The following is a 26,233-nucleotide window of genomic DNA, read 5'->3' on the forward strand; positions in this document are numbered from 1 at the left end:
AATGACATGCATGGTATAAATTATGTAAACCATTAAAAAATATTTATATAGCATTCTAGAATCTGCCTCATCTTTTTTTCTGGATGCAGAGAAGGGAAGATACTTATAATATAGAATTATAAGAACAATAACTCTTTTAATAGAACTCCTGGCATGCTTGAAATGTCAATGTAACAGAGTATCAAATAATCAAGATTTTACTCCCTTATCCTTATGATGTGATTAAAAAATATGTAAGTGTAAAATCCTAAACATATTTTTTAAATATGAGAGAGATGAAACTATGATCTATTAGTCTATTATCCAAATATGCCTTGCCTATCAGTTCTTCCCCTGATTTTTTAAAAATATCACCTCCTTCATACTTTACAGAAGGAAGAATTGTGTGTTGCACAGTATCTCTTTACTAGACTTGGAGAAAGATGGTTGCATAAAAAACTGTAATACCGCAGTATGTTATGTTGTCAGCTTGTGTGTTAAAAGCCAATCTACTCTCATTTTACAGGGTGGGAAGAAATGAGATGAGGTGGGCACGGGTAAACTAGTCACTGAAGACTTAGATATATCAGTTACTTTTCTTTCTTTCTTTCTTTCCTAATTAAGTCAAAAATCTTCTGGACTTTTAAAAATAATTCAGATCTCCACCTTATTTCAAGCCAAGTAAAATAAAATCTCAACCAGCCAAATCTTCAGAAATTATTGTAAAGATATCAGATGCACCATCTGAGAATAGAAAAATGCAAAATATGAATTAATTTCTATGCCCCACCCTACATTTGTCAGTTATTCATTTGGCAAAGGACATGTATAATACTTTCTAGCCCTCAAGATGATACTTGCTAACATTTATTTAAGAGCTGGTCTCTGTTACATACTTTACCACATTGTTTCACAGGACCTTCCCAGAAACCCTAGAGGGCAGGTACTATTATCGTCCTCTTTTTATAGAATAAAAACCTGAGCCTTGGAGAATTTGAGGAGCTTGCCCACAGCCTTATAGCTGAGAACTTGGCAGCCCAGGGATTTGTGCCCAGGTTGGCTGAATTGAGAACCTGTGATCTTTACCCCTGGGAATGAAAAAAGCCAAACACTGAACATACGTGTACCAGAGCTTGGGATGGCGGCTCACGGAATGATTTTTTCCATTAGTTGGAGTGTCTTTTGTTGCTGATTTACTCAACAGGAATTCTTGAAGCTTCTGCTTTACTTCTGTACTTGCCACTGCCCCTGAAACACACACATACAGAAACAGATGGTGATTTGTGGTTCTGTCCTCTCAAGCCTCTGGAATATTTAGCAAAAATTAAGAAGTAACACCACTCGTCACAGCATATGAAGTTTTCCTATTAAAAGAAGAAACCAGAGTCTAAACAGCCTTTAGAAAATGACATAGTAATATTTTGTAACTACTGCTTCAACTGCCAATTTTCAAAAGACCTTCGATGATTTCTTTAATTGCTTTTGCAGAAAGGGGATTCCCAGAATTAATACCAATTTTTTCCTAAGCTTTAAAAAATACTGCTGAGGAACAGAACACTGCTTTTTAAAAGTCAAGAATCTTGGGGGACCATATAAGTGATTAAGCAAATTAAAATGAGCTCTTCTGAATTGCTAGTTTGAAAAACTTTTTTAAAAAGCACTTTTGCGCATTAAACAAATAAATATTGCTGACAATTCCAGTTTAAGTCATCACATTTTAAACCTTGCTACGACCTGATTTTGAACTGACCTCATACAGGGGAATTATTTGGATCTGTCTCCCTCTTGTGGATAGTTGCTTTTAAAAAAAAAAAAAAAAAATTCTACCTTAAATCTTCTCAAAGTTTGGGTACTTGAAAACTAAATGAGACAAGGCTTGACTTATTAAAGAGTAATTATTACTTGAGCAGGAGGAAGGTATGGTGGAGTAATGTGGAAGTGAGTTTATTATTAAACACAATGCCATAGCTATATTGCCTTAGTATAACATTATTTTTAAGGTTCAAAACAACAGAAATTAGCATCTTTGCCAAACAATGCTATGTTTACTTCTGGAGGTGCTTGTAGACTGAATGCAGAGAGCTGATATGTGAATGTCAAAGCCTTACATTTGGGTCCATAATGTATTCTTTTACTTAAACACAGACAATTTTGACAAGTTTTATCAGGCTCCTTTCTGAATGACCATCAGCTAAAGATGAGGGAAGAGATCCGTCTTTTACCCTGGTGCCTCTTACTTTCTCGTCCTCTATCTTTGCCTCTGAGAGGAGGAAGCTGCTGTTCTCTGCGATGCCTCTCTACTTCCTGTTCTTGCCTCTGCTGCTCCAGTTTCTGCTCCTTTTCTAGCAGTTCTTGTTGCTGTTTTATGGCTAGAAGTTCCTGTTGCAACTTGCGAGAAGAGAAAGACATGAGAGTGTGCAATTTCTTTAGACTTCATAGTCATCAATGACCAAAATCGAAATGTTATGAGCTTTTGGAAATTATTTGTATTTACTTTACATTTTACCCATTTTTTGGTATATTATTGAAATCTAAAGACAAGCAACTAATGCCATAAATGGTCTTAAGGTCATTAACAAGAAAGTTTTTAGGTAATTTCAACACCTACGCCATCCTATCACAATATTACCAAATTCACCCAGATCTTCAGTTCCTTGAGTAACTTTCCCTTGTGCATCTGAAATACATGATACAGGCAAAGAAAGGCAGGAACTTCCCAGAAGTCTGTTTTACCAATTCCCTTGCAACATAAACAAATGAAATCTTCACTTCTTATCCTGAGAAACTGTGTGAACATAATCAAACTGAATAGAATAGTGAGATATGAGTTAATTTGGGGGAAATCTACCTGAAATAAAACGAAGGCTAAAAATTTCAAAACCTTCCAAGAAGGTTTTCAAAAGATGAATGCAATCTGTATATCCATAACAAGCTCTTCTCTCAAAATAGCAAAGTCTAATTAGTTCACTCAGTGCACAAAACCCTTCAGATTAGAGACTGGTCAAGAAGAAATCACTTCCATCAGACTACACTTTGATGCACTGTTGTTTGGCTGTCTGAATCCCTTGAGTTCACTTCCAAATAAGGTACATCATGAATATAAAGCATTCTTAATAACCATTTTGAGGACTTCCCTGGTGGCGCAGTGGTTGAGAATCTGCCTGCCAATGCACGGACACGGCTTTGAGCCCTGGTCTGGGAAGATCCCACATGCTGCGGAGCAACTAGGCCCGTGAGCCACAACTACTGAGTCTGTGCGTCTGGAGCTTGTGCTCCGCAACAAGAGAGGCCGCGACAGTGAGAGGCCCGTGCATCGCGATGAAGAGTGGCCCCCGCTCGCCGCAACTAGAGAAAGCCCACGCACAGAAACGAAGACCCAACACAGCCATAAAAAAATAAATAAATAAAATTTAAAGAAAAACACAAAACCATTTTGAGATGTCAATTTTCTCTCAGACTAAGAAATAGACATGGAATAATCGTAAATGTGCCCACTGAGGAATAACTCAAGACTGAGTTCTACTAGGCTCTGACATTACTAGATACGAGATCTAGACAACACTAAGCCACTCAGAGAACTGGTTCCTCATATATAAGACAGAGGAATAATCTCCACCATGCATCATGTTCATAAATGCATATGAAATTTAAGTTGTAAGTTTGAACAATACTAATTTTGCTTATTATTACTATTTTAAACTCTAAATACTAATGAAGTTAGTGTAATTTGCTGTTTATATGAGATAGGTGCCTAAAATTCTGAAATTTACACTGCACAGTAACAGAACAAAAATAACAAGTTATATGGAATGGCATCAGAGTCACTGTGGAGCAACAGGAAGCTAACTCTGCATGTCAAGCATGATAGCTTCACTCGTCCCAGAAGGACATGGCTAGAAGCATTTCTGGTTAATTTTCAAATTACAGTCTTTGACATTTTGGATTTGATCCACCAGTCTCTTAATAAGTGTTTTTAGATACTCCATTCTAACCAAAAATTTCATAATTCTGCTTAAACTTTGCCTTAAATGTTAATTCTATATAGACATTGGGGTTGATCAAGTTGATTTATTGCTTCACCCAAAGCCCCAGTGGAATTGAATATTAATCTCTCTTAGGAATTAGAAAAGCACACGATTTAATTTCCACAGCTACTATTCATTATCAAAGATTGCAGGAATGAGGTTAAAAAAAAAAAAAAGAAACAAAACGTCACTCCTCCAGTTTCATGTTCTAGTCCAAGACAGAGGCAGAATGAAGTAGTAGCTTTGGAGGTAGACGAGGCAAGATTACAAATCCTGGAGCATCCACTTACTGGCTGTGTAGCCTTGGGCAAGTTACAGTGTTTCTGCCTCAGATTACTAGGTGGAAAAATGGGATAACAGCATCTAACTCAACAGATGATTATAGAAGCCAAAGATTCCAAACACTAATATAAGTTAAGCATCATGCTGTGTCTTCCTCATAAATGTAAAATCTAGATGAATGTTAAAAGCATCAACTTTTAGTCCTATGCATAAAAAATATAAAACAATAAAATTAAAAAATTTTAAAGCAAAGAAACTTCTTAAACTTAAAGGGAAATTTTAAGTATGACTTTAGTTTCCGAAAAAGCAACTTATTACTTTAGAAAATAATTCCAAACACTAACTTTTCCTTAGCTATCTCAGAATCATTTTTCTCCCTCCCCTTTTCCAATATTTTCTAGGTGTCAGTAAACCTGCTATATACTACCTTGTTTGGGCTAAAGTAACAATTACGTACTTGCTACTATTAACTTTTGAGTAAAATCAAACAATTACTTAAAAAAATTTTATGTTGATCTTTACAACTACAAAAGGCATCAAACATAAATGAAAAGAACTGTCTAAAGCTGTAACTTATCAGTATTGCCCTATATTCAGGGCAACACCACTTGCATACCACAGCAAAATGAAACAAACCTTCAACTATGGGGAAGAATATAAATTTTACTCATTCATCTTTGCCATTTTAACATGCCTAGAATGAATGAAGAAGGAAATCTGGACATTATTGTTACTATTATTGTTTCAAAGGTCAAACTGAAATAAAATGTTCCAGAATCACTCAAAAATAAGTCTATAAACTAAATGAAGGTTTCCTATACCGCAAAATACAACCAGGATTCCATATGAGACTTAAAACAAAATCCTCACTCTTATTTTTAAGGTATCTTATGGGTCAATATATTGTAAGTGTCTTTTAGTAAAGTTCACTAGTTAAAGGAAAAAAATACCACATTTTACATCAGGTATCAAAGAGACTTTTTCTGAAAGTAAGTTAAAATAGGTCTTCCAGGCTAAGGAAATATAAAACAAGGAACATAGGAAAGAAAAAGCATTTTTACCCTCTGAGACACTGTAATATCAATGTGGTAAAATTATATAATATTAACATAAATTAGTTATCTATATTAACCCCACATAAATGTGCTTGTATTTTATTTGCAAGTGAGTAAAAGATCAACTTCTGCAGGGCAGAAATTGAGACACAGATGTAGAGAACAAACGTATGGACACCAAGGGGGGAAAGGGGCGGGGGGTGGTGGTGGCGGTATGATGAATTGGGAGATAGGGATTGACATGTATACATTGATGTGTATAAAATGGGGATGACTAAGAAGAACCTGCTGTATAAAAAAATACATTTAAAAAAATGCAAAAGGAAAAAAAATCAAGTGTCTATAACACAATACAATAAAAATGAAATAATATAACATATACTTTATTATATTAATAAGTTAACATAAGTTAAGTCACTTTTGAAGGAGTTGGACATAAAAGTAGACTTTTTTATTACAAATATTTGCTACTTTATATTACTGTCATAATAAATTCAAATTAAACATCTACTAAGTCAGACCAAAATAGCTTTGTTTTAATTATTTTTGTCAAGAAGTTGAAAGACATTTTACAAATAAAGCTGAAGTAATATTTATCTCTGAGGATACAAGAGAATAAATAGATACACAGACACTGATAATAAAATACTCCATCATACATAATTGTGGGATATGGACATATTTCTCCTAGAATAATTTAAACAACTTGGGTCTCTAATTGTCAACTACTCCCAAAACTGTTTCAATAAATTCTTATCTACAGTCTATTAGACTTGTATAAAAACACTGAAAATATATGTATCAGTTTCTTTATATAAAATTTTGTTGAGCTTTTCATTATGTTATTATTTTGAATGTATACATTATGAGGTCTTTTCCATAAGGAAGATTAGGACATACTCAGAACATCTACTTATAGAGCACTCAAAATATCTACTTATAGACCAAAGACAAAAATAAAAAAAGGCTCTCTCTTCACATAAAGGGATTAATTTATCCTCTCTGGTGAATAGTATATGAAGATTCTTTTTTTTTAAATTAATTTTTATTGGACTATAGTTGCTTTACAATGCTGTGTTAGTTTCTACTGTACAGCAAAACGAATCAGCTATATGTGTACATACATACATATATATATATATATATGGCTCTTTTTTGGATTTCCTTCCCATTTAGGTCACCACAGTGCATTAGGTAGAGTTCCCTGTGCTACATAGTATGTTCTCATTAGTTACCTATTTATACATAGTATCAGTAGTGTGTATGTGTCAACCCCAATCTCCCAATTCCCCCCTCTCCCCCTCCCTTTCCCCCTTTGTATCCATACATTTGTTATTAGAAATATAAAATGGGTCTTTCCATGCTTGTGGTTCTTCTTGGTGGAGAGCAGATGGGGCAAATGGACAAAAGCATGTAGAAGAGAATCTTAAAAAGGGTGGGAAGTTACTATTCCTTACTATTGATGCTGTAAACTAACAGAAAAAAGAGTGGTAGAGGCTCCTCTCCAAAAAGCAAAGCAGGTTTTTGCCAGGATTCCTTTTACTTACCCAGGTTTTTCACTAGTACAATCAAAGTTTCCTCCCAGCCATGCATCCGTATCTTTTCATAGTGAAATATCCCTCCACTGCTCCCTCTTATGCCCATGTTATGGTGCAGGCTCCCCGAGTCAACGGTCAGAGACAAAGAAACGTTTGCTACCTTGATGTGCTCCTGAAGCTGAGCCTGGTGCTGCCGTGTCAAGTTCTCATGCTGTTTCTGAAACTCTGCGATCAAGAGCTGCTTCTGGATTTGCTGCTGTTGCTGGATGAGGAGTAACTCCTGCTGAAGTTGCTTCTCACGGACTACAGGGTCCACCACGGGCATCATCATCCTGAGGTCTGTCCTTAGGTCTAAAGGCGAGATGGGCTCCAGGCCCACAGGAACCTCTGATTTTACATCAACTGGAGAGACAGAAAAAAAGGATGGATGATAGAGGATAGAAAATTAGCACATTGACTTGGAAACAAATGAAAAGTGAAAGACACTATACCCCATTAGACAAATTTTACATCAACAAATCTAGTCTTTTTTTTCACAAGGATGGTAAAAGGTCTTCTGTATATCAGGCTTGATAAAATGAACCACAGGTTAATTTTCAGCCAGCAATTTGTACTCTGCTGTGAAATCTTCCACATTTCCCTTTTTCAAAGAGATGACTCCAAAGATTCATGGATATCAAAGTTGTTCATAAAACTTATTCTACTGGACCACTTACCAAATTCAAGTCAACTTAGGATAAAAAAATGCAACTCTATCGAGGAAAAGATGTCATGTTATATTAGAAAACTTCTAACACAACTAAATTTGTACACTTGCAAACATTTTTGTTTGTAATCAGAGTCAGAAAACATATTCTAAGATATATTCCTTATGAAGTAAACCTTTTAAAATAATGTATTTGTAGGGTTACTGGACCTACCAAAGAAAAAGTAAAAATATGCAAGCTAAAATGTGGGAAATGGTGAGTAGAAAGAAAATACAGACCCAGGGTAGACAGAAGTCACCTAATTTTCAATTTCAAATCATTGTAAAAATTTAAAAACTACTGGAACAACAACAACAAAAAATGCTTCTATAAATCGACTTTGATATTCAGGCTGCCAATTTTCAACCTCTGCTCTAAATCTAAATGCCTAGAACTTCCCAGGTGGTCCAGTGGTAAAGAATCTGCCTTACAATGCAGGGGACGCGGGTTCGATCCCTGGTCAAGGAACTAAGATCCCACATGCCGTGGGGCAAGCCGCGCGCCACAACTACTGAGCTCATGGGCCTCAACTAGAGCCCATGTGCTGCAAACTACAGAGCCCGCGCGCCCTGGAGCCTGGGCGCCACAACTAGAGAAGAGAAAACCCACACCCCACAACTAGAGAGAAGCCCACGCACCACAACAAAGAACCCACGTGCCGCAACAAAAGATCCCACATGCCTCAACGAAGATCCCGCATGCCAGAACTAAGACCCGATGCAGCCAAAAATAAATAAATTAAATAAATAAATAATAAATAAAACCTTAAAAAAAATCTAAATGCCTGTTCCCATAACTTTTAAAAGGATGTATCACCCTCAGGGTAACTGTGTTATCCTGAGTGTGTTATTTAAGTTCTCTAGGTCTCGGTTCCCTCATATGCAAAATGGAGATAATTACCATTAGCAGTAACAACACAGAGTTGTTAAAAGGATTAAATGTGATAATCCACTCAAAGACTGACAACATATATCCCTCAATAAATGCTTTCTCTAAAAAAATTATGTAAAAACAAATTTCCTGTGTATTAAAATAAATCATCAACACTGTGGGGCTAACCAAACAAAAATATGGAGCCAGTATGAAAATAAAATTGTTTATGATTTCTATTAAATATTAGAAAATAGAAACACTAAAACATCTAGAAAAATTATAAAACAAGAAAACAAAGAAACATAGCCAAACAGCTAAAAAAAAAAATCCACCTTCACTAGTAAAGATATGCAAAATTTTAAATAAAAATAAGGCATCATTTTCTAATGATTAAATATCATATATATGATTCACATATATGCATATGTGTATGTACAACATCCGCTTGTATAGGACAAACATATGATCAAGTAGACAATTATATGTTGCAAGTGGCACTGCCAGTTGGTTTAAAACTTCTGAAAAAGTGATACGTGATATCACAATCTGGTGACATCTGTTAAGAGGCATTAAGTATTTCTACCATTTGATTCAGGTTTGCCAACTCTTGGAATATATCTTAAGGAGATAATACTAACAGGAAGAAACAGTTCAATGTCATACTGTTTACTGAAGTATTATCATTTTAACTGAAATCACCAACTACAAGGAAATGTCTAGTAAAATATGTCACATCCATTTCATGGAAAGATATGCAATCATTAAAAATAATGTTTATGGGAACATGAAAAATGTTGTTGTAACATTAAGTGAAAGAACAATAATAAAAATGACATATACCCTATGATAACTCTTTAAAAATTAGTTAATTTAGTCAATGTACATTTACTGAGAATCTTAAATTCCCAAGGTGATTCTAGATGTTTGGGTTCAGTAGTAAAACTAAAAGACAAAAAAATTCTAGCCCTCAAAGAGCATATATTCTACTGGAGATTTAATGGTATTAAGTTTCTGAATTCTACCAGCAAAGACTGGTGAGATAGAGAACAAAAAGAAAGTTGTATTTTGGGTGGAAATATGAATAATTTTCCCCCTTCTAATTTTCCATATTTTTACAAATTGTATCTAATGCTGTGACTCCTACTCTGAGTAACTTAAATTTGAAGACTCCAGGCTGGAAACTACAAAGTTAATATTCCATGCAAATTTAAGAGAGATTTTCAGGAAGTCAATAAAGCCTAACATAAATTCTGTCTATAGAAGTTAAGGCTTCAAACACTAAATGACACGTTAATGTCTTGCTTATCATCTGAATTGTGTGTACACACAAGCATGTGTGTGTGCAGGCACGTGTGTGTGTCAGCTTGTAGGGGTGGAGTGGGGGAACTGATATCAATCTTGGTTGCTGACACTGGTGATTTTTCAATGTATAGATCAGAAGAGCTTGCACTGATAGTGCTGTATATGCCAGTTTAATGAAAATGGGAAAACAATTTATCAATAAGCCATAGTTTGGGGGACAATGTCTTCTAAAACATGATATTTACAAAAGGAAAAATAATAATTGTGACAAGTTTGGAACTAACTGAGGAAGATAGCCTGTAAGATCTCTTGGTCAAAAGGTCCAATGTAGAACTTTCAATTAAGGCTCTGGAGTAACATGAGATTTTGAGCATTAATTTATAGAGTTGGCGTTATTCCAACCAAAAGCAATGGCTGTTAAGCATATATTTCACTTTTACATTAAAAAGTCCAGACTAAAGCCTCAGTTTTTACATGGACATCTCAGTAAACAAATTTAACCCTATAAAGGCAAAATGTAAAATTTCAAGAGATCCTGGGGTCTCTTGTTGCTGGCATTCTTAATATCCATAAACTATAACCGTCAACCCCCCGCCCCAAAAAAGAACAAAACCCAAAAGAGATAAGGAAAAAAGACCCCCAGAACTCTCCAAAACAGCTAGTGTAAGCCTCAAAGGGTAATTTGACTTCTTAACCTGCTATTCCAACAGAAATGATTGTGTCTAACTGCTTGCCTTTGTTCAGAGACTAATCACTAAATTGTGAAAAATCACCCTCAACTTACAAAAACTGCTCTTGATTATAAATAATTGCCCAAGACTGAGAGAAAGAGGCAGGCAAGATCCGAGTCTTTCATCCAATTTATTCAGCAGCAATCCACATTCCATTTGTCTAGACTAAATATAGCAGCGTTTACACAAGAAATCAATAGTGCTTGCAGAGAGGAGAGCGAAGGCATGAATATTTCATCAAACTCAGAGAGAAATGGCAATCAGCAAACTGATGGTTCTGTGTAGGTCATCTCTGGCCTGCTGGATTAGTTCCTGTTACTTGGACAATAGCTCATCTCTGGTTAATCATAATCATATCACAGCCATTCTTTCTATTTTTAAAATTAATTGCATTGTGGGTGACAAAGGCTCATCGTATTCCAAAAAGAATGACGGATTTTTCTTCCATCTTCTGTGACAGGCTAATAAGCCTCCCCAGGAGCAATAATAGTAACACAATACCAGGGCTGAGTTTCAACAAGTTACAGTCACTTACACATCACAGAATGTGAAAGAAAGGGCATTGTCCACAGCTGCTGTATTATCATAATCAGAAATAATCAACTAACGAGGAAAAATTAACAACCAATTTTAACAGTGAGGAAATGGAATCATCACTGTTCACAACATTTCTTGTCTAGGAACAGGCAAATTACTTAGAACAGGTGGCCAGTGATACATAAGTTAGAAGGAAGTTGATGATAACAGTAGCATTACCATTACTTATAAACAAATCCTGTTTTCTTAACAGATCTCATAACTTTATTTAGACTCACCTTATTTGTCTGAGATTTCAAATACATGTGACATATATATGTATATTATATGTTTATTGTTATTCTAATAGCAAATACCCAGTCAGAACATTTCCACATATATTTAGTCTTATTATCACTTTACAGAGTTCTGCTCGTTCTTTCCTCAGTGTCTTTTCTTACTAACTCTTTGATAGTTATTCCCTCCTCTACTTAGGACTTATCAACTCATGCAATTTTTTTTTTTTTTTTTTGCGGTACGCGGGCCTCTCACTGTATGGCCTCTCCCGTTGCGGAACACAGGCTCCGAACGCACAGGCTCAGCGACCATGGCTCACGGGCCCAGCCGCTCCGTAGCATGTGAGATCTTCCTGGACCAGGGCACGAACCCGTGTCCCCTGCATCGGCAGGCGGACTCTCAACCACTGCGCCACCAGTGAAGCCCAACTCGTGCAATTTTTTAGAAATAGTTTTTACTTTAAGAAACATGGAAACAAAAAAGCTCCCATTTCAAAATAAAAATCTCAGCTCATATAGATGCTTATGATAATTACATTTATTTCAGCAACATATACACCTGTTCAGCTGTAACTAAATTTCTTTGATAAATACGTTGTTTTATATACCAAGACCATTAAACAGTTAAATCAAGGTACTAAGGACACACTAAGTAGTCACGGCATGTTTCTTAATTTTTCACTTTAGATGCTATTATTTATAGCACAGGTATGTAGGGAGAATTTTTGTATGTTCAAAAACAGGAATCTTTGGTTGCTTTTTTATCAGCTGGGTTACAAACAAGAAGCCATCCATTTTAAGAATGTTTTCAGTGAATAACTTGCAAACCTCATGGATGGAAAAATTCTAAGAATGCAAATTTTGACCATTTACAACTATCACAACAATGGTGAAGACTGTTCACGCTGTTCCTCTGAATGAGATCCCGAAGCAGTGCAGTGTAAAGCACAGGCTTTCATACACAGAAAAAAGGCACAGGCACAATCTCGCCACCAATTTGTATGTGTCAATTCAGTTACAAGTTGAGACTTGAAAAACCGTGACAAAAAATGGAACCATGTTTAACTATCTCAGTTAATAGTCACAATTACAGCAGCTACAATAATATTCAGGATACAGCATCACCAGTGCTGCCCAGAGCCAGTTTATATGGAAAATAAGTTCTTACACCAAGAAATGGGTGACCAAAACCACTGGCAGGTGGATATATGAATAACGATTTCCAGGTGTGGGAGAAACAAATGCTGCTCTGATCATCTGCTCAGCTTCTTTTGTTCCTCCTTTCCTGTGCAGAAATCTTTGGGCCTGCAGACTCTGCCCATGGGAAAAGGCTGCCTGTTGTGCTGTTTTGTGCTTTAACATCATCCTGTCAAATGTGTGGGCCTGTCATTAGTTCAGGGTTCAGAAAAGAATGTGGATATGGAGAACAGTATGGAGGAGTTTTTTTTCCTTAGAAACCTGAAAATAGAACTACCATGTGACCCAGCAATCCCACTACTGGGCACACACCCAGAGAAAACCATAATTCAAAAAGATACATGCACCCCAATGTTCACTGCAGCACTATTTACAATAGCCAGGACATGGAAGCAACCTAAGTGTCCATCAACAGAGGAATGGATAAAGAAGATGTGGCACATATATACAATGGAACATATTACTCAGCCATAAAAAGGAATGAAATTCGATCATTTGTAGAGACGTGGATGGACCTAGAGACTGTCATACAGAGTGAAGTCAAAAAGAGAAAAACAAGTATCGTATTAACACATGTATGTGGAATCTATAACGATGGTATAGATGATCTTATCTGCACAACAGAAATAGAGACACACACGTAGAGAACAAACATATGGACACCAACCGGGAGAAAGGGGTGGTGGTGGGATGAATCGGGAGAAAGCGATTGACATATATATATTGTCGATGCTATGTATAAAATACATAACTAATGAGAACCTACTGTATAGCTTAGGGAACTCTACTCAGTGCTCTGTGGTGACTTAAATGGGAAGGAAATCCAAAAAGAGGGGATATATGTATACGTATAGCTGATTCACTTTGCTGTACAACAGAAACGAACACAAAATTGTAAAGCAACTATACTCCAATAAAAATTAATTTTTAAAAAAATGAATGTGGAATACCTCTCTCGGATACGTGTAATCCATACTTTTTCAAAGTATAGCCTTTAATAATAGTTTAAGTACATGGGAAACGCTGCAGGAATTTATATGAAACTTCAGCAGGAATAGACATCTTTCACTAATCTTTCCCTACTTGTTTCTTTTTTGCAGCCTTCGCCAGGAGAGGCTGGTTCTATTAACCTATGTGTACATGTATTCTAATGATACCGTGTCATCTATGAAACTCTGCTCAATACCAAGATGTTCACTTATGCTGGTTTGACAGGTAGTGTCAGAGAGATTATTACCTGCTCTGTATAGTATGTACTGCCTTGTCCTGTCATTTCTGTACTTTCTGGCCAAACTGAAATCAATAGGGAATAAAAACAGTGACACCCACTACCAATTAGGAAGTTATCTGGTTTACTGTGTCTTAAACTCTTCATATGCACATATGCAATTCGACTGATCATCTGGTCAGCTAACGCTAGTACAGTTTTCACTGTGAGCCTTCTTGAACAGAAACTGGAGAGGTCTTGGAGAATGGATGGAAGAAGATCCATAAGTATCACTTACAGTCTTTGTGCTACTGATACAACTTTATGTGTGGGATGTCAATCCCACCATGAAGAATCTTAAAGTTTGCTCTGGTACAGCAACAGGGGATACCTAGCTTTTGTGATTCTAGCTTCACTGACACTTCCTCATCATTGGTTACGTTGATCACCAGAAAGAATTCTTCAGGTAGAAGCCATGGGCTTTGGGAAAGAAACAGAACTTAAATGTTTTTCTTCCTTCAACTCCATGAACTTGATTTACATCCACTTAAACCACCTTGATATTTCCTTTTCTGAAATCCTGCTACCACCTCTCACTCCCTTTCTTTTAACACTGATTTGGAACAAAAGAAATCCAATTTTGTAATTTTATTTACACTTTTATCCATTATATCTTACTTGTTATATCACAGCATAAACCTAACTGAGGGCTGGCCCACGTCTGATGGCTGTTTGTATTTTGTTCCTCTAGCTCTTTGCCTCAATAACTACATTGCAGCATAAATTCTTAAGTATAATATAATTAATACTATCTAAAGAAAGTATCAGACTGTTTAGGGCTGTGTATATCTAAAATAACATTGAAATCACTGTTTTTAAAGTATCATAGGTTAACATATCACTTTTCATTTACACCTTTATTCAGCAAATATTTGTAAAGCCATGTTAATTGCCAAAACAGTTTTTAGTCAACAAGAGAAGGCACTGCCTTCAAGGAACTCATGTGTTGATGCACATCAAGCCATAAACTGATGTAGAAAACATGACGCATCAAGGGCAATGATGTTGGTGCTCTAGAATCCCACCTGGGCCCTCTTCTATTTTCCCTCCAGGACTCTCAGTGGTGATATTTTCCATTCCCAGGACTTTATTTGCTTCCTCTACGGTCACAATTCTCTCTCCAGCCTAAACATCTATTCTAAACTTGCCACCGATATGTATAACCAGTACTGTTACTCTTCATTTACCTGTCTTACTCTGCTCTTTCTCCAGTACCTCTGGAGAGGTACTGTGCAGCCAGAGGAGAACATGGAAGTGATATTTGACTCCTCTGTCCCTTTATTATCCATACCCAATCAACATAAACAATCTTTTCTACTCTGAAATATTTTTTGAATTCATCAAGCGCTCTCCACTACCACTGCCTATTTTACTAAAGCAGCCCTCTGTCACTTTCCTGGGTAACACCCATCAGTGGAACCCCAATCTTTAACATGATGGCCTATTCCTCTATGACGTGCTTTCTGCCCGTGTTTTCAGCTTCAACACCCCCTACTCTCCTCCCTTCATTTGAATCACACCGATCTTCTTTCAGTCTGTGAACACACCATGCTCTCCGAAATCTCAGAGATTTCTCATATACATTATCTCTTTCTAAATTCCAATCCCACCCCATTTTTCTATACTGATTCTGACTTATCCTTCATATCTTAGCTAAAAATGATTTGATGTAGGATGTCTTTCTGTATCTTATTGTATTTTCTCATTAAAATTTTCAATTCATTTTCATAATATTTGTTTAATTGACTCCCTTCACCATTATTCTAAGTTCCTTGAGAAGAGGGACCACATTTTCAGTGCCTGGCACAGCATAAAATCATAGTAATGCCTCAGTGCGTACCTGAAATGAATGAAGGAATAAATGAATGAGTGATAGTGATGAATCATACGGTAATAAAATTAGAAACACATATGTACATATCCAATTAAAATCCTAAAACAATTACTTACTAGTTCTTTTTGACTGTCTGAACCCAGGTAAACATTGACTGTTTATTGATAAGTGAATGAGTTTCTGGCAAAAGTGATTAAGTATTTGAAAAAAGCAATCTCAAAAATTTTTCCACCTAAGATGTCATTTCACATTTCCCAGACCCCAAGTTATCTCTTAAAACTCAGTGTGCTGACAGGTGACAACCACCAAAGTGCAGGAAGGGAACGCTGAGTAAAATAAAACTTACCCATCATGCTGTTTGCCTCAGTAGAGATCACCAAGAATAAGCCACAATCCTGAGTTATCTAAACAGTAAGGCCTAATTCATGAATGATTACCCCATGTTACATTATGAGAAAATTAGAACAGAACCGATAAACTATAAGCTAAGAATTTTTTTCAAATCTCCAATTTGAAAAATGAAGAATTACTAAATTAATAGAAAATTACTAAATTAATAGACAAGATAGTAAATTAATTAATACTAAATTAATACAAAAGAATAAATCATCTTAAGGTTATTTAATATTTTCTCTAAAATATCCAATAACTGATTTTTTAAAAAATATTGAAGTGCCTTTTATTGAAGACTCTTCACTGAAATGTGTAGAATCATTGCAGACTGGGAAGGCATATTTTTTTCTGAAAAAGTAAATTACTCAATTTGAATGTGGCTAACATCAAAAATGGAAAATGCAAAAACAAGCAATACAACGTCAGTTTGATGACAATGTTGCCCAAATTTCACTTTAGTAATACAAATAAATATTCTTAGCTTATTTTCCACTGTTAATATTTATATCATAATGAAATAAAGAATAAATTAATCAAACTTGAAAAAATAATTTCTAGAACAAGAATACTTAAATTGATTAGTCCAGAAATACAATTCTCCCTGATAGTGATTCTGTTCAAGTTACACATGTTTACTGTTTCTTTAAGGTGCACTAATACATGGCATAAATGAAAAGAAAATAAATGCAAGAAGCAATCTGAGCTTTTATTTACTATTCTCTTATTCCCAGGGGTCTGAACAGGAAACAAAAATAACCACAAATGACTAAAATATCAGTAGGCCTTGAAATATCAACATTTAAGCTAAAGAAAGCTAACTTTTTAATCAAAGCCTTACTATTTTGATTTACTTAATTCAAATTCCCTCTCTGCAAATATGCTTTTGAATTAACGAGTCATAACAAACCATAACACCAACATGAACTGTCAACTCATTTGTAATATCCACTTAGTTCTAAAGTATCACAGTGTTTGCTAGTGCTTTACTATTTGAGAACCAAGTAGAAGCTTCACTGAGTTTCCTGCAGTATGGGGACAAAATCAAACCAATTTACGTGACTTCAAGGTAATAGGAGCTAAGAACCTAATCCATGTCATTTTGTAATTTGAGACAAAAATTTAATCAGATTTAATGATACCTGTAAATGAAACATTCAGTAGATGAGAAATGTTAATGCCGTGAAGTAGAGAATACAGGTATTTATCTAAAAAGTGTCACTTATTCAGCCATGTATACCACTCATCATCTAGGATGTACAGCAAACTGACCTCTATAAGAACTATGACGAAGGTGGGACAAACTGTCTCCTCCATATCTTTCTCTACAACTTATATTTTTTTTCTAGGTTACAGACAAGTACTAAATTATTACTATTTGCAAACAGCTAACACAACTTCCTTCTCATTACGAAAACTTAATATGTGAGGCAGGGGATTCCCCTCTGACTCCAGAATTTAGTTCATCACCTGACATGTAATGTAAGTTTAATAAATATTGGTTGAATAAATGATTCTCTCAGCAGAGACCTCACTCTAATAACACTTTTTTTGAACAAATTACATTTGTTTATTTGGCAAATAGACTTTTTTCAAAGAATATGTTCCCACTCCTCTATCAGGAACCCTTGTGTGCAGAAGTATGTAACCGTATTCTGTTTTGAGAGAAAAGAAGAGCTTTTATTGGTTTTGTGTACTGCCAGCAAGAAACAATTGCCTTTAACCTAAAAAATATTCCAATATTTTCTGAAAGCTTCAATGCTTAGTATATTTAAGACAAGAGCATATATTAAAAGTTGCAGGAAGGTATGAAAGAAAAAGAGCAGAAATGCCATGCATGATGCTTCTCTCATTTTCCTCTTCGATTTAAACCATGTCTTTTCCTTTTCTACTCTCTAATCTTCAGTCTTGCATAATGGGACTAGGACTTCAACCTTTTTTTCCCCCCTTCTCCAGATCTCAGTTGTTTTCTAAGCTCTGAGGAAATCTTTATTACAAAACAAAAGTCTTATAGTCCCACTAAAACGTTCTAATATAGGATTGCACTCACTTTTAAAAACAAAAACATTTCTTTATACAGCTGGACACTTTCTTCAAATAAAAACTTATGAATAGTCCCAACGTATAAAGCCAGCACGAGTGCAACTATTAAGTAGGAGCCAATATCCCACCCACTCACTTCCTCCCTGGCCTGTTCCCCTGGGAATCCAGACTCCATGGAATTCAACTGAAAAACACTGCTCTAACGGCATTATTTCTTTATTTGCTAAATTCAAATCAGAGGCAAATTACATTAGTCCTCTTTCAAAGAAAAATGCACTACTGTTTCATGGAATTATGAGAATTTGGAATGTATGATTTGGAAATAATAAAGTTTCACTTTGTACATACAATTTGGGGGTGAAAGTTAATGTTAAAAAATAAAAATTCGGGACTTCCCTGGTGGCACAGTGGTTAAGAATCCACCTGCCAATGCAGGGGACACGGGTTCGAGCCCTGGTCCGGGAGGATCCCACATGCCGCGGAGCAACTAGGCCCGTATGCCACAACTACTAAACCTGTGCTCTAGAGCCTGCAAGCCACAACTACTGAGCCTGCGCCTGGAGCCTGTGCTCCGCAACAAGAGAAGCCACCGCAACAGAAGCCCGCGTACCGCAACAAAGAGTAGCCCCCTCTCGCCGCAACTAGAGAAAGCCCAGGCGCAGCAACAAAGACCCAACATAGCCAAAAAAGAAAAAAATCATCCAAAATTGCACAATTTCAAACCTAGCCAGATAAATGCATTGGCACCCGTGTTTATGTTATTGCCACATGGTGGCGCCACTCTTGTTCATAAGTAGAAATACCCACTGTCCTTTGTCAGAAGTGCTTCAGAGATGAGTTTTAAAATAATTATGCAAGCTTGGAATTATGCAAAGTTTTCAGGCCTTGAGCATTTTAATGAAACGTGACTTCCCTCTGCTGATTCCAAATTTAGCTCTCTAAACTTGGGTAAGAACAAAGACTAATACCATATTGTTCGTTGGTCTGGAGAGTTGTTTTGCTTTAATTTAAATTATGGAGCCAACACCAATACAGCACTTACTATGTGCCACACACCGTTCTGAATGCTTTAAAAGAAATGTTAACTCATTTATCCTTCTTCACAACACTGTAAGGTTGTGCTATCTGGTAACCCACGGGGTAGACACAATTATGAGCCTCACTTCACCAATGAGGAAAATGTAGGCCACAGAGGAAACTGGCCAAGGTCACGTGGCTACTTAGTGGTGCAACAGGAATTAGAACATACAGCAACCAGCTGCAGAGTCTATGGTCTTGGCCACTCCACTATTATTCTTCTTGACTTCTACAAAACAGGTATCCAATTTAATTTCTACACAGTTCACCTTGAAGTTTGCCTTGATGTAAATGAGAATGAAAAGTTTTTTGTTAAAATAATATTACATATGTTTTAGAGGTAAAAGGAAAGCATTTGCTTGTAACAGCCGATATATACCATAGAGAAATGTGTAATGGAACACATTTCTGCATATTTTAACACATTGGTGAATTTTCAGGTGTTTCAATGCTCTCTTTAGAAACAATTCTGTACTTAGGAAGTGCAAATTTAGTGTTTCACTCTTTTCTTTTAGCTACAGAAATTTCTGTTGAGTCTATACAATTTTTAAAAATTCATCTTACTCTCTAATCTGAAATCCACTAACTCACAGGTAAAGACAGCCTAATAATGAAGTTATTATTAGTACTTGATTAACTAAATAACATTGGATTGTTTCAGAAAGAGATCCTGAATCATATTAACTGTAAACTGTTAATGAGACTTGAATGTATTGTTCATAAATTTTTAGATTACTTTTTTAATTGAAGAAAGCGAGCAGTAACAAAAAGGAAGAGGCAGCTGTTTTTTGACAGTATGAGAAAAGATTTGACAGGATAGACTGTGGTAGTTTATCTTTTTCTTATTTCAGAGGTTTTTTTGGTTCATGATTCCTTGTGCATTATAGAAGATGATCACTAGCCATTAAGGCACAACTTGTTAGGTAAGTGGAAGGGTCTACCTAAAAGAAGAGCCTAAAATTGTCAGAAAAATCTAATTTTTTAAAAATATATAAAGAGAAATCAATGTGACAGTATATGTGCCTTAAAGATATTCATAATTTGGCATAAGAAAATGTAATAATTTTTCTCTTCTGTTTAATTAGACTGTCATTAAAATTTCTATTCCTGGTAGAACTCATAGTATCTGTTTATAGAAATAGGCTGTATTCAGAGAACTGTCAGCATTACAGAATGCTTCTCAATATTTTAAGCACAGCTTTGAGATAATCAGTCTACAATTTGAAGCAGTATATACAATTTGTACAAACAAAAGTATAAGAAATAATTTAAAGCATTAAAAATGAACATAACTGTGTAGAGCCGGGGTAAGCAAACTATGGCCAATTCCAGCCTGCCTCCTGTTTTTTTACTGCCTGCTACACATGAATGATTTTCATATTCTTAAATGGTGAAAAAGTAAAGAGAAAAACCTTTCATGACATGTGAAAATTACGTGAAATTCGAATTTCAGTGCTCACAAATAAAGTTTTATTGGAACACAGTCACACCCATTCACTTATTTATTGTCTATGGCTGCTTTCACACCACAAAAGCAGAGTTGAGTGTGACAGAGGCTGTACAGGCTGCGAAGTCTAAAATAGTTACTATCTGCCCTGACTGAAAAAGTCTGCCAAAGCTGTGGCAGAGAATCCACATCTACTTTTTATTCTCATACAGTGCTACCTCCCATTGACAATCCAATGCCTAAGCTACCTCTCTACTCTCTACCCTACTGGTATAATGTAGAAGGTTAAAAATTACCATAGCTTATTTCATCTAAAATAAAACATAATTAGGAAGCAGATTACGCTGACAAGGAAAATTCCATGTAAAAGTAGCTCTAAGTATTTTTATTGGACTAATATATTAGTTTTAGGCTTTGTTGCTCGCTCTTCGCATTAAGCAGTTAACTAGAAAACAAAAATAGAAGTAAGAACGATGACATTTTAAAGTGAGGGATGTATGCTGAGCACTAGCTACAATTTTTGCATGGAGTTTTTTCATTTATTATAGCAATCATTATTCCCCTTTTACAGGTGATGATAATGAGCAATAGACAGGCTAGAGTGAAAACTTCCAAGGTCACATACACAACATTTTTTTAGGTGCTACTTTTTTTTATCTTGCTTACTTAAAATCATGGTAAATATTAACTTCGAATGAGGCTAAATGAAAGTCACTGTATCATACTCCATATTAAAGATTCAGGTGGCTTCTCCTTCTAACTTATCTCTTTTCTATGAGGAAAGATAACAGACTCTGCATGTTAGAAGCTAGATCTAGAACAAATATTTGTTCAATTGAAATTTCTTTTACTAAAAAGAAAAGGACACAGACTGCTCCCATCTGTGTAGCAGTTGATATATGATTCCTCATACTACACACACACACACACACACACACACACACACACACACACACGGCCCGTACATCTTACAGAAATCAACATGTGAACATTTGCATGAGTTTAGGAAAGGAATGTTTAGAAATTATAGGATATTGTGTTTATTTGACGTTAAAATTTTTGTTAATAATGTGTGGGTTGATTTAGTTTGTATGGAATATTTTAAAACCTTGAGGTTTTAAAGAAACAGCACATGTACCTCAAAGCTACAATAATACCTACTACAAGGTTGGCTATTATATCCTAGCGATAGATCTGCAGCCAAACCACTAAAGAAATGTGGTGCCTCAAACAAAATAGACTTACTAGTTAGGCATTGTAAGAAAAAAAAAACCTATGGAAAAAAATAGTTACCCAAATGTCCTTCCAGATATTAATGTAATTTTAAATTAATGTAACCCAAGATTATAGGAAATATATTGCTAATCATAGAGTTTACCACAGCCATTCTGAATCCAATGGTTTCATTTTATTTTCCACAGAATTCGTAATATAACTTAGATCAGATGAGTTGAGATTCAACAACTTGAGAACTCATTTATTACACAGAATTTTAAGTTCTAGTTTTTTTTTAAATGCTTTAACTCAGCAGTTTGGTATCTATAATCCTTCAAATTAAAAAAAAAAAAGTAAATATTACCTTGGTTAAACAAAAGAGAACAAAAACACATGAAAATTTTCTTTATCCTAAGAGAAAAGACACTTTTATAGTGGTTATTCAGGTTTCCTCTCCCTGCTGGGGTAGAGGGAGAGATAAGGAGACAGAATCCCATGTGATTCCTTAGGTCAGTGAGGAAATTCAACCTGCCACGTTAGGCATGCTTCTCTAAGATTTATGGAGGTCATTCAGTTGGGTTTATTCCTCTCAAGGTAAATTTGGCAGGATGCAGGATTTAGTCAAAGTCAAGGTTCAGAAATTTCTGGGCATGTCTGGAGAGCAGGTGGGGCTGGCACAACAGATGTCCATTTGCATAAATGACTAAGGCACCTCCTAAGAAAAACTCATCTTCAGCAAAGAGGAAGCCAGGCCTGACACACGTGACCTGATAACCAAGCCTCAGGGCCTGAGTGATTCTGATTCTCAACACAAGGTGCATCCCTCCTCTGTCTACTCTCACTTCCAGGTCCCAGGGTGCAAACCTAGATCCCACCTTCGATGCTGCTCTGAAAATGCTTTCACCAAACTCATCAGTAACATCAAATTGTTAAAACCAAGCCTTGGTGTTACTTGATTCTCACAATCATGGGACACAGCTGTTTTAGAGAATAGATAAATGAATTGATCTATCAGTCCATCTTCTTTCAATCACTGGCTAATACCCAAGATCTTGCCAAAGGAGAGAAGCAGAACATGGCAGAAAGAAAACTGAGTCCTTGGTTCTAATCTTCATCACTCTACTTCTACGGGCCTTGGATTCTTCATGTAAAAGACAAATAAAAACTAAGAGGCTGAAGTAATGATCTCAAGGCTTGTTTTAGGGCCAAGGCTATTCTTTCCCAACCTTCAAATATATAGAATATGTATTAGTCTCTATTAGAAAGTCTGTCTCATGAGATAGGCAATTCCTGTTGCCTTTATTGACTTCTTTGGGTAAATCAGCAAGGCAGGGTCTGACCATAGAGAAAGCAAAGGGTCCTAGGAGGAAAGAGAGGGATGCCTACCAAATAGAAGAAAATGACAGAGAATGGAAAGCAGGAATTCCCTTAGAAAAGCTTTATCTAATTAAAAATTATCCTAGGGCATGCCTTGCCTGAGATATAAAACTCAATTATGGTCAAAATTATTCTATTCCCTGATTGTGGTGTATGGAAACTTCTCAAACCTTCCATTATAAACAGCAAAACACACTTTCCATTTTCTATTTCAAAGAACATATTTATTTTCCTCCAAGGGTTGTTTCTCAGTGAGGTATAGTGAACACAGTATTTACATTTTGTTTTATTAATTACTTATGAAAGTAAGAATAAACATTTTCCTCCAAAGTGCTACTACAGAGCAATACAGTACTCGATTTGACAAAAATCAGAAATATTATTCTGATCCCATGAAATGTAATGGATAGTCAAATGTGCCCACATTGCTTAATAAGGTAACAGAAAATTGCCAGTAATTAGGAAGAAGAAAACCAACTAAAGTTGAAAAGTAAAACTGAAAAAAAAAATTACCCACAATTTAAATATCTTAGAATTCCTTTTTTTGGTTAATGTATAAAAATAACATTACCTGCAAAGGTTTATACAAGTAAAATTACCATCACACATCAATTTACTTATTTTAATTATTTCAGTGCATTTAGATATGAACTAAGCTTTGGGTTTCTTTTTTTTTTTTTCCTAAAAGAATCGTCCTTTTTTTTCCCTCTACAGAAGTACCCTAACTGTCCAAAGCATTTGGTCCTGTTCAATAGTTAAAGAACTCTTTTTTTCCTCCTCTCTCTAATTTGGCTTCAAGTCAATGCTGTTTTTCTCCTTCCAACTGTTTTGGACATATGCTGGCCCAACTAACAATGGTAAACACAGCAAGCTGTCTCTGATATGGTGCTGATTAAGTCATCTTGTGAGCAAGCAGAGTTTGGATGTTAAGATGCTAAGAAAAAAACTACTTTCAGAAATTCTCCTCCCTTTGAAAAATATTTGGATTTTCAATTTTAAATTATATGATAAACAAACCATGGGATACTTTGAAAATACATTCACTCAATGCTGGCCTAGGCATTTGAGAAAAATAGAAAACGAAAACATGGTTCTTATATTCATGGATTTTACAGTTTAAAAGTATAAGGGAAAAGCACAGGGAAGAGTGGAGCCCAAACATGGGCTTAAAAATAACTTTCTAAAGAATGGCACTTGCATGTCTTGCAAGAAAAAAGGTATAAAATTAAAATCATGAATACTTTGAATTGCATTTTTATATTCTATTAGTAAAATATTAGTACAAAACTAGTACCTTACACCAAAAGATTTAGGAATAGAGATCCAATGAATACCATAAGCATGTGGTACAAAATAATTGGAAGGAATACAAATATTGTAGAGTACATAATTGTTATTCAGAATGAAAAATTATTTTTAAATATTGGCATCTCAGATTCTGTTTTTGTACATGTGAATCGAGCACTTATTTTTTACTTAGCTTAGATAGCTAAGTGCCAGCTTCCCCTCATTATGCAAACAGATAAAACCAAATTGTTAAATAAAGCCAGAAATACAATTCTTCTCTTAAAATACATACATATTTGGAACCCTAAGAGGAATAAGCAACTCAAAAACGGGACCACCTCAAACTTAAGAAAACTGTAATATTTTATTTAACACCAAAGCTCTCACCAGGTTAATACTATCCATTATTTGACAAATGTGAAAGCAAGACAGATTAATTAATTTATAATCATGGACAATTTTTTTTTCAGTTTTACTCTTAAAACTTAACTCAGTTTTCTTACCTCTAAACAATGCAGGCCCCAAAAATAGAAAGGTGAGGAGTAATAACTAGTTGTTGTTATCAAAAGATTTACAATCTAAGCAGGGTGGGTATCTGAGGGAAGAAATGGTAAGAAAACATACAAAAGGTATAGAATATGATAAAGTCTACACTTAACGATCTGAATAGATAATTAGGGATGTTGATGGGTGCAAATTTTTGAGAGTTTTCTCTATGAAATGTATTGTGCTAAGCACCTTAAATACATTATGAAATCACAGAAATAGTAACAATTCTTTCTATACGGGTCATAAGAAATGCTCCTGAGTACAAGATATTAAGAGGATGGTGGATGGAGAAATAACTAAAAAGCTAACAGCAACAACAAAAGCAGACAAGAAGATAACCATTGAATAACTAAGGTACCGAACACAGAATAGAAAGGGATGAATTTAAGAGATGTCTTCAAGGTACAGTCAGCAAGACCAGAAGACCAACTGAATGAAACAACTAGGAATTCTTTAAAAAAAATCACTGATACATTTAGATTATGGTAGCATTGTTACAGCAACACTGAACTTTTTTGTTAATTTTAAAATTATAGGGCAAAAGAACATATAATTTTATTTTCTTTAAAGAGGCAAAATCTTTCAATGGCAAAGGTGGGGAGCACATAAATGGCAATAAACTATTTTGTAGTCATCAATATGTTTTCTAACTGTACAAAACCATATTATAATATATTTAGAAATTCTGGGAACCTTTTGATCAGTAAATACAATCAAACTAAGTAAAAGGTCAATAAAAATAATCTACACATCAAGAAAGAATAAAATTCTTAGGCAGAAATTAAACAAAATAACTGCAACACTTGTACACTGAAATTATAAATCATTTTGGAAAGAAATTAAGTGAGATCTAAGTAAATGGAAATACATCCCATGTTCATAGATCAGATGACTTAATATTACTAAGATAGCAATATCCCCCAAATTTATCTGCAGATTCAATGCAATCCCTATCAAATCCCTACTTTTGCTTTGTTTATTTGCAGAAACTGACAAGCTGATCTTAAAATTCATAAAAATGGAAGGGACTCACAATAGCCAAAACATTCTTGAAAAGAAAAAACAATATGGAGGACACACTTCCTGGTTTTAGAACTTACTACAGAACTATAATAATCAAGACACTGGCATAGAACATGTGTATATATCAATGAAATAGAACTAAGTGTCTAAAAACAAAGCTTTACATTTACGGTCAATTGTTTTT

At 35.3% G+C, this 26,233-nt stretch overlaps 1 protein-coding gene and 1 pseudogene across 1 annotated transcript in view; both read right to left on the reverse strand.

Moving 5' to 3' along the window:
* Positions 1-26,233, reverse strand: part of HDAC9 (histone deacetylase 9) — an 806,539-nt gene that overhangs the window by 472,794 nt on the left and 307,512 nt on the right. The window contains exons 3-5 of the mRNA XM_060020406.1: positions 7,040-7,281; positions 2,217-2,367; positions 1,101-1,227 (exon numbers count right to left, since the gene is read on the reverse strand). Of these exons, the coding sequence (XP_059876389.1) occupies positions 1,101-1,227; positions 2,217-2,367; positions 7,040-7,281 (520 nt within the window). The remainder of the gene's footprint in view (positions 1-1,100; positions 1,228-2,216; positions 2,368-7,039; positions 7,282-26,233) is intronic.
* On the reverse strand, positions 13,620-15,422 carry LOC132431344 (casein kinase I pseudogene; annotated as a pseudogene).

This window comes from Delphinus delphis, chromosome 9 (genome assembly GCF_949987515.2).
Source record: "Delphinus delphis chromosome 9, mDelDel1.2, whole genome shotgun sequence".
NCBI classification, from domain to species: Eukaryota; Metazoa; Chordata; class Mammalia; order Artiodactyla; family Delphinidae; genus Delphinus; species Delphinus delphis.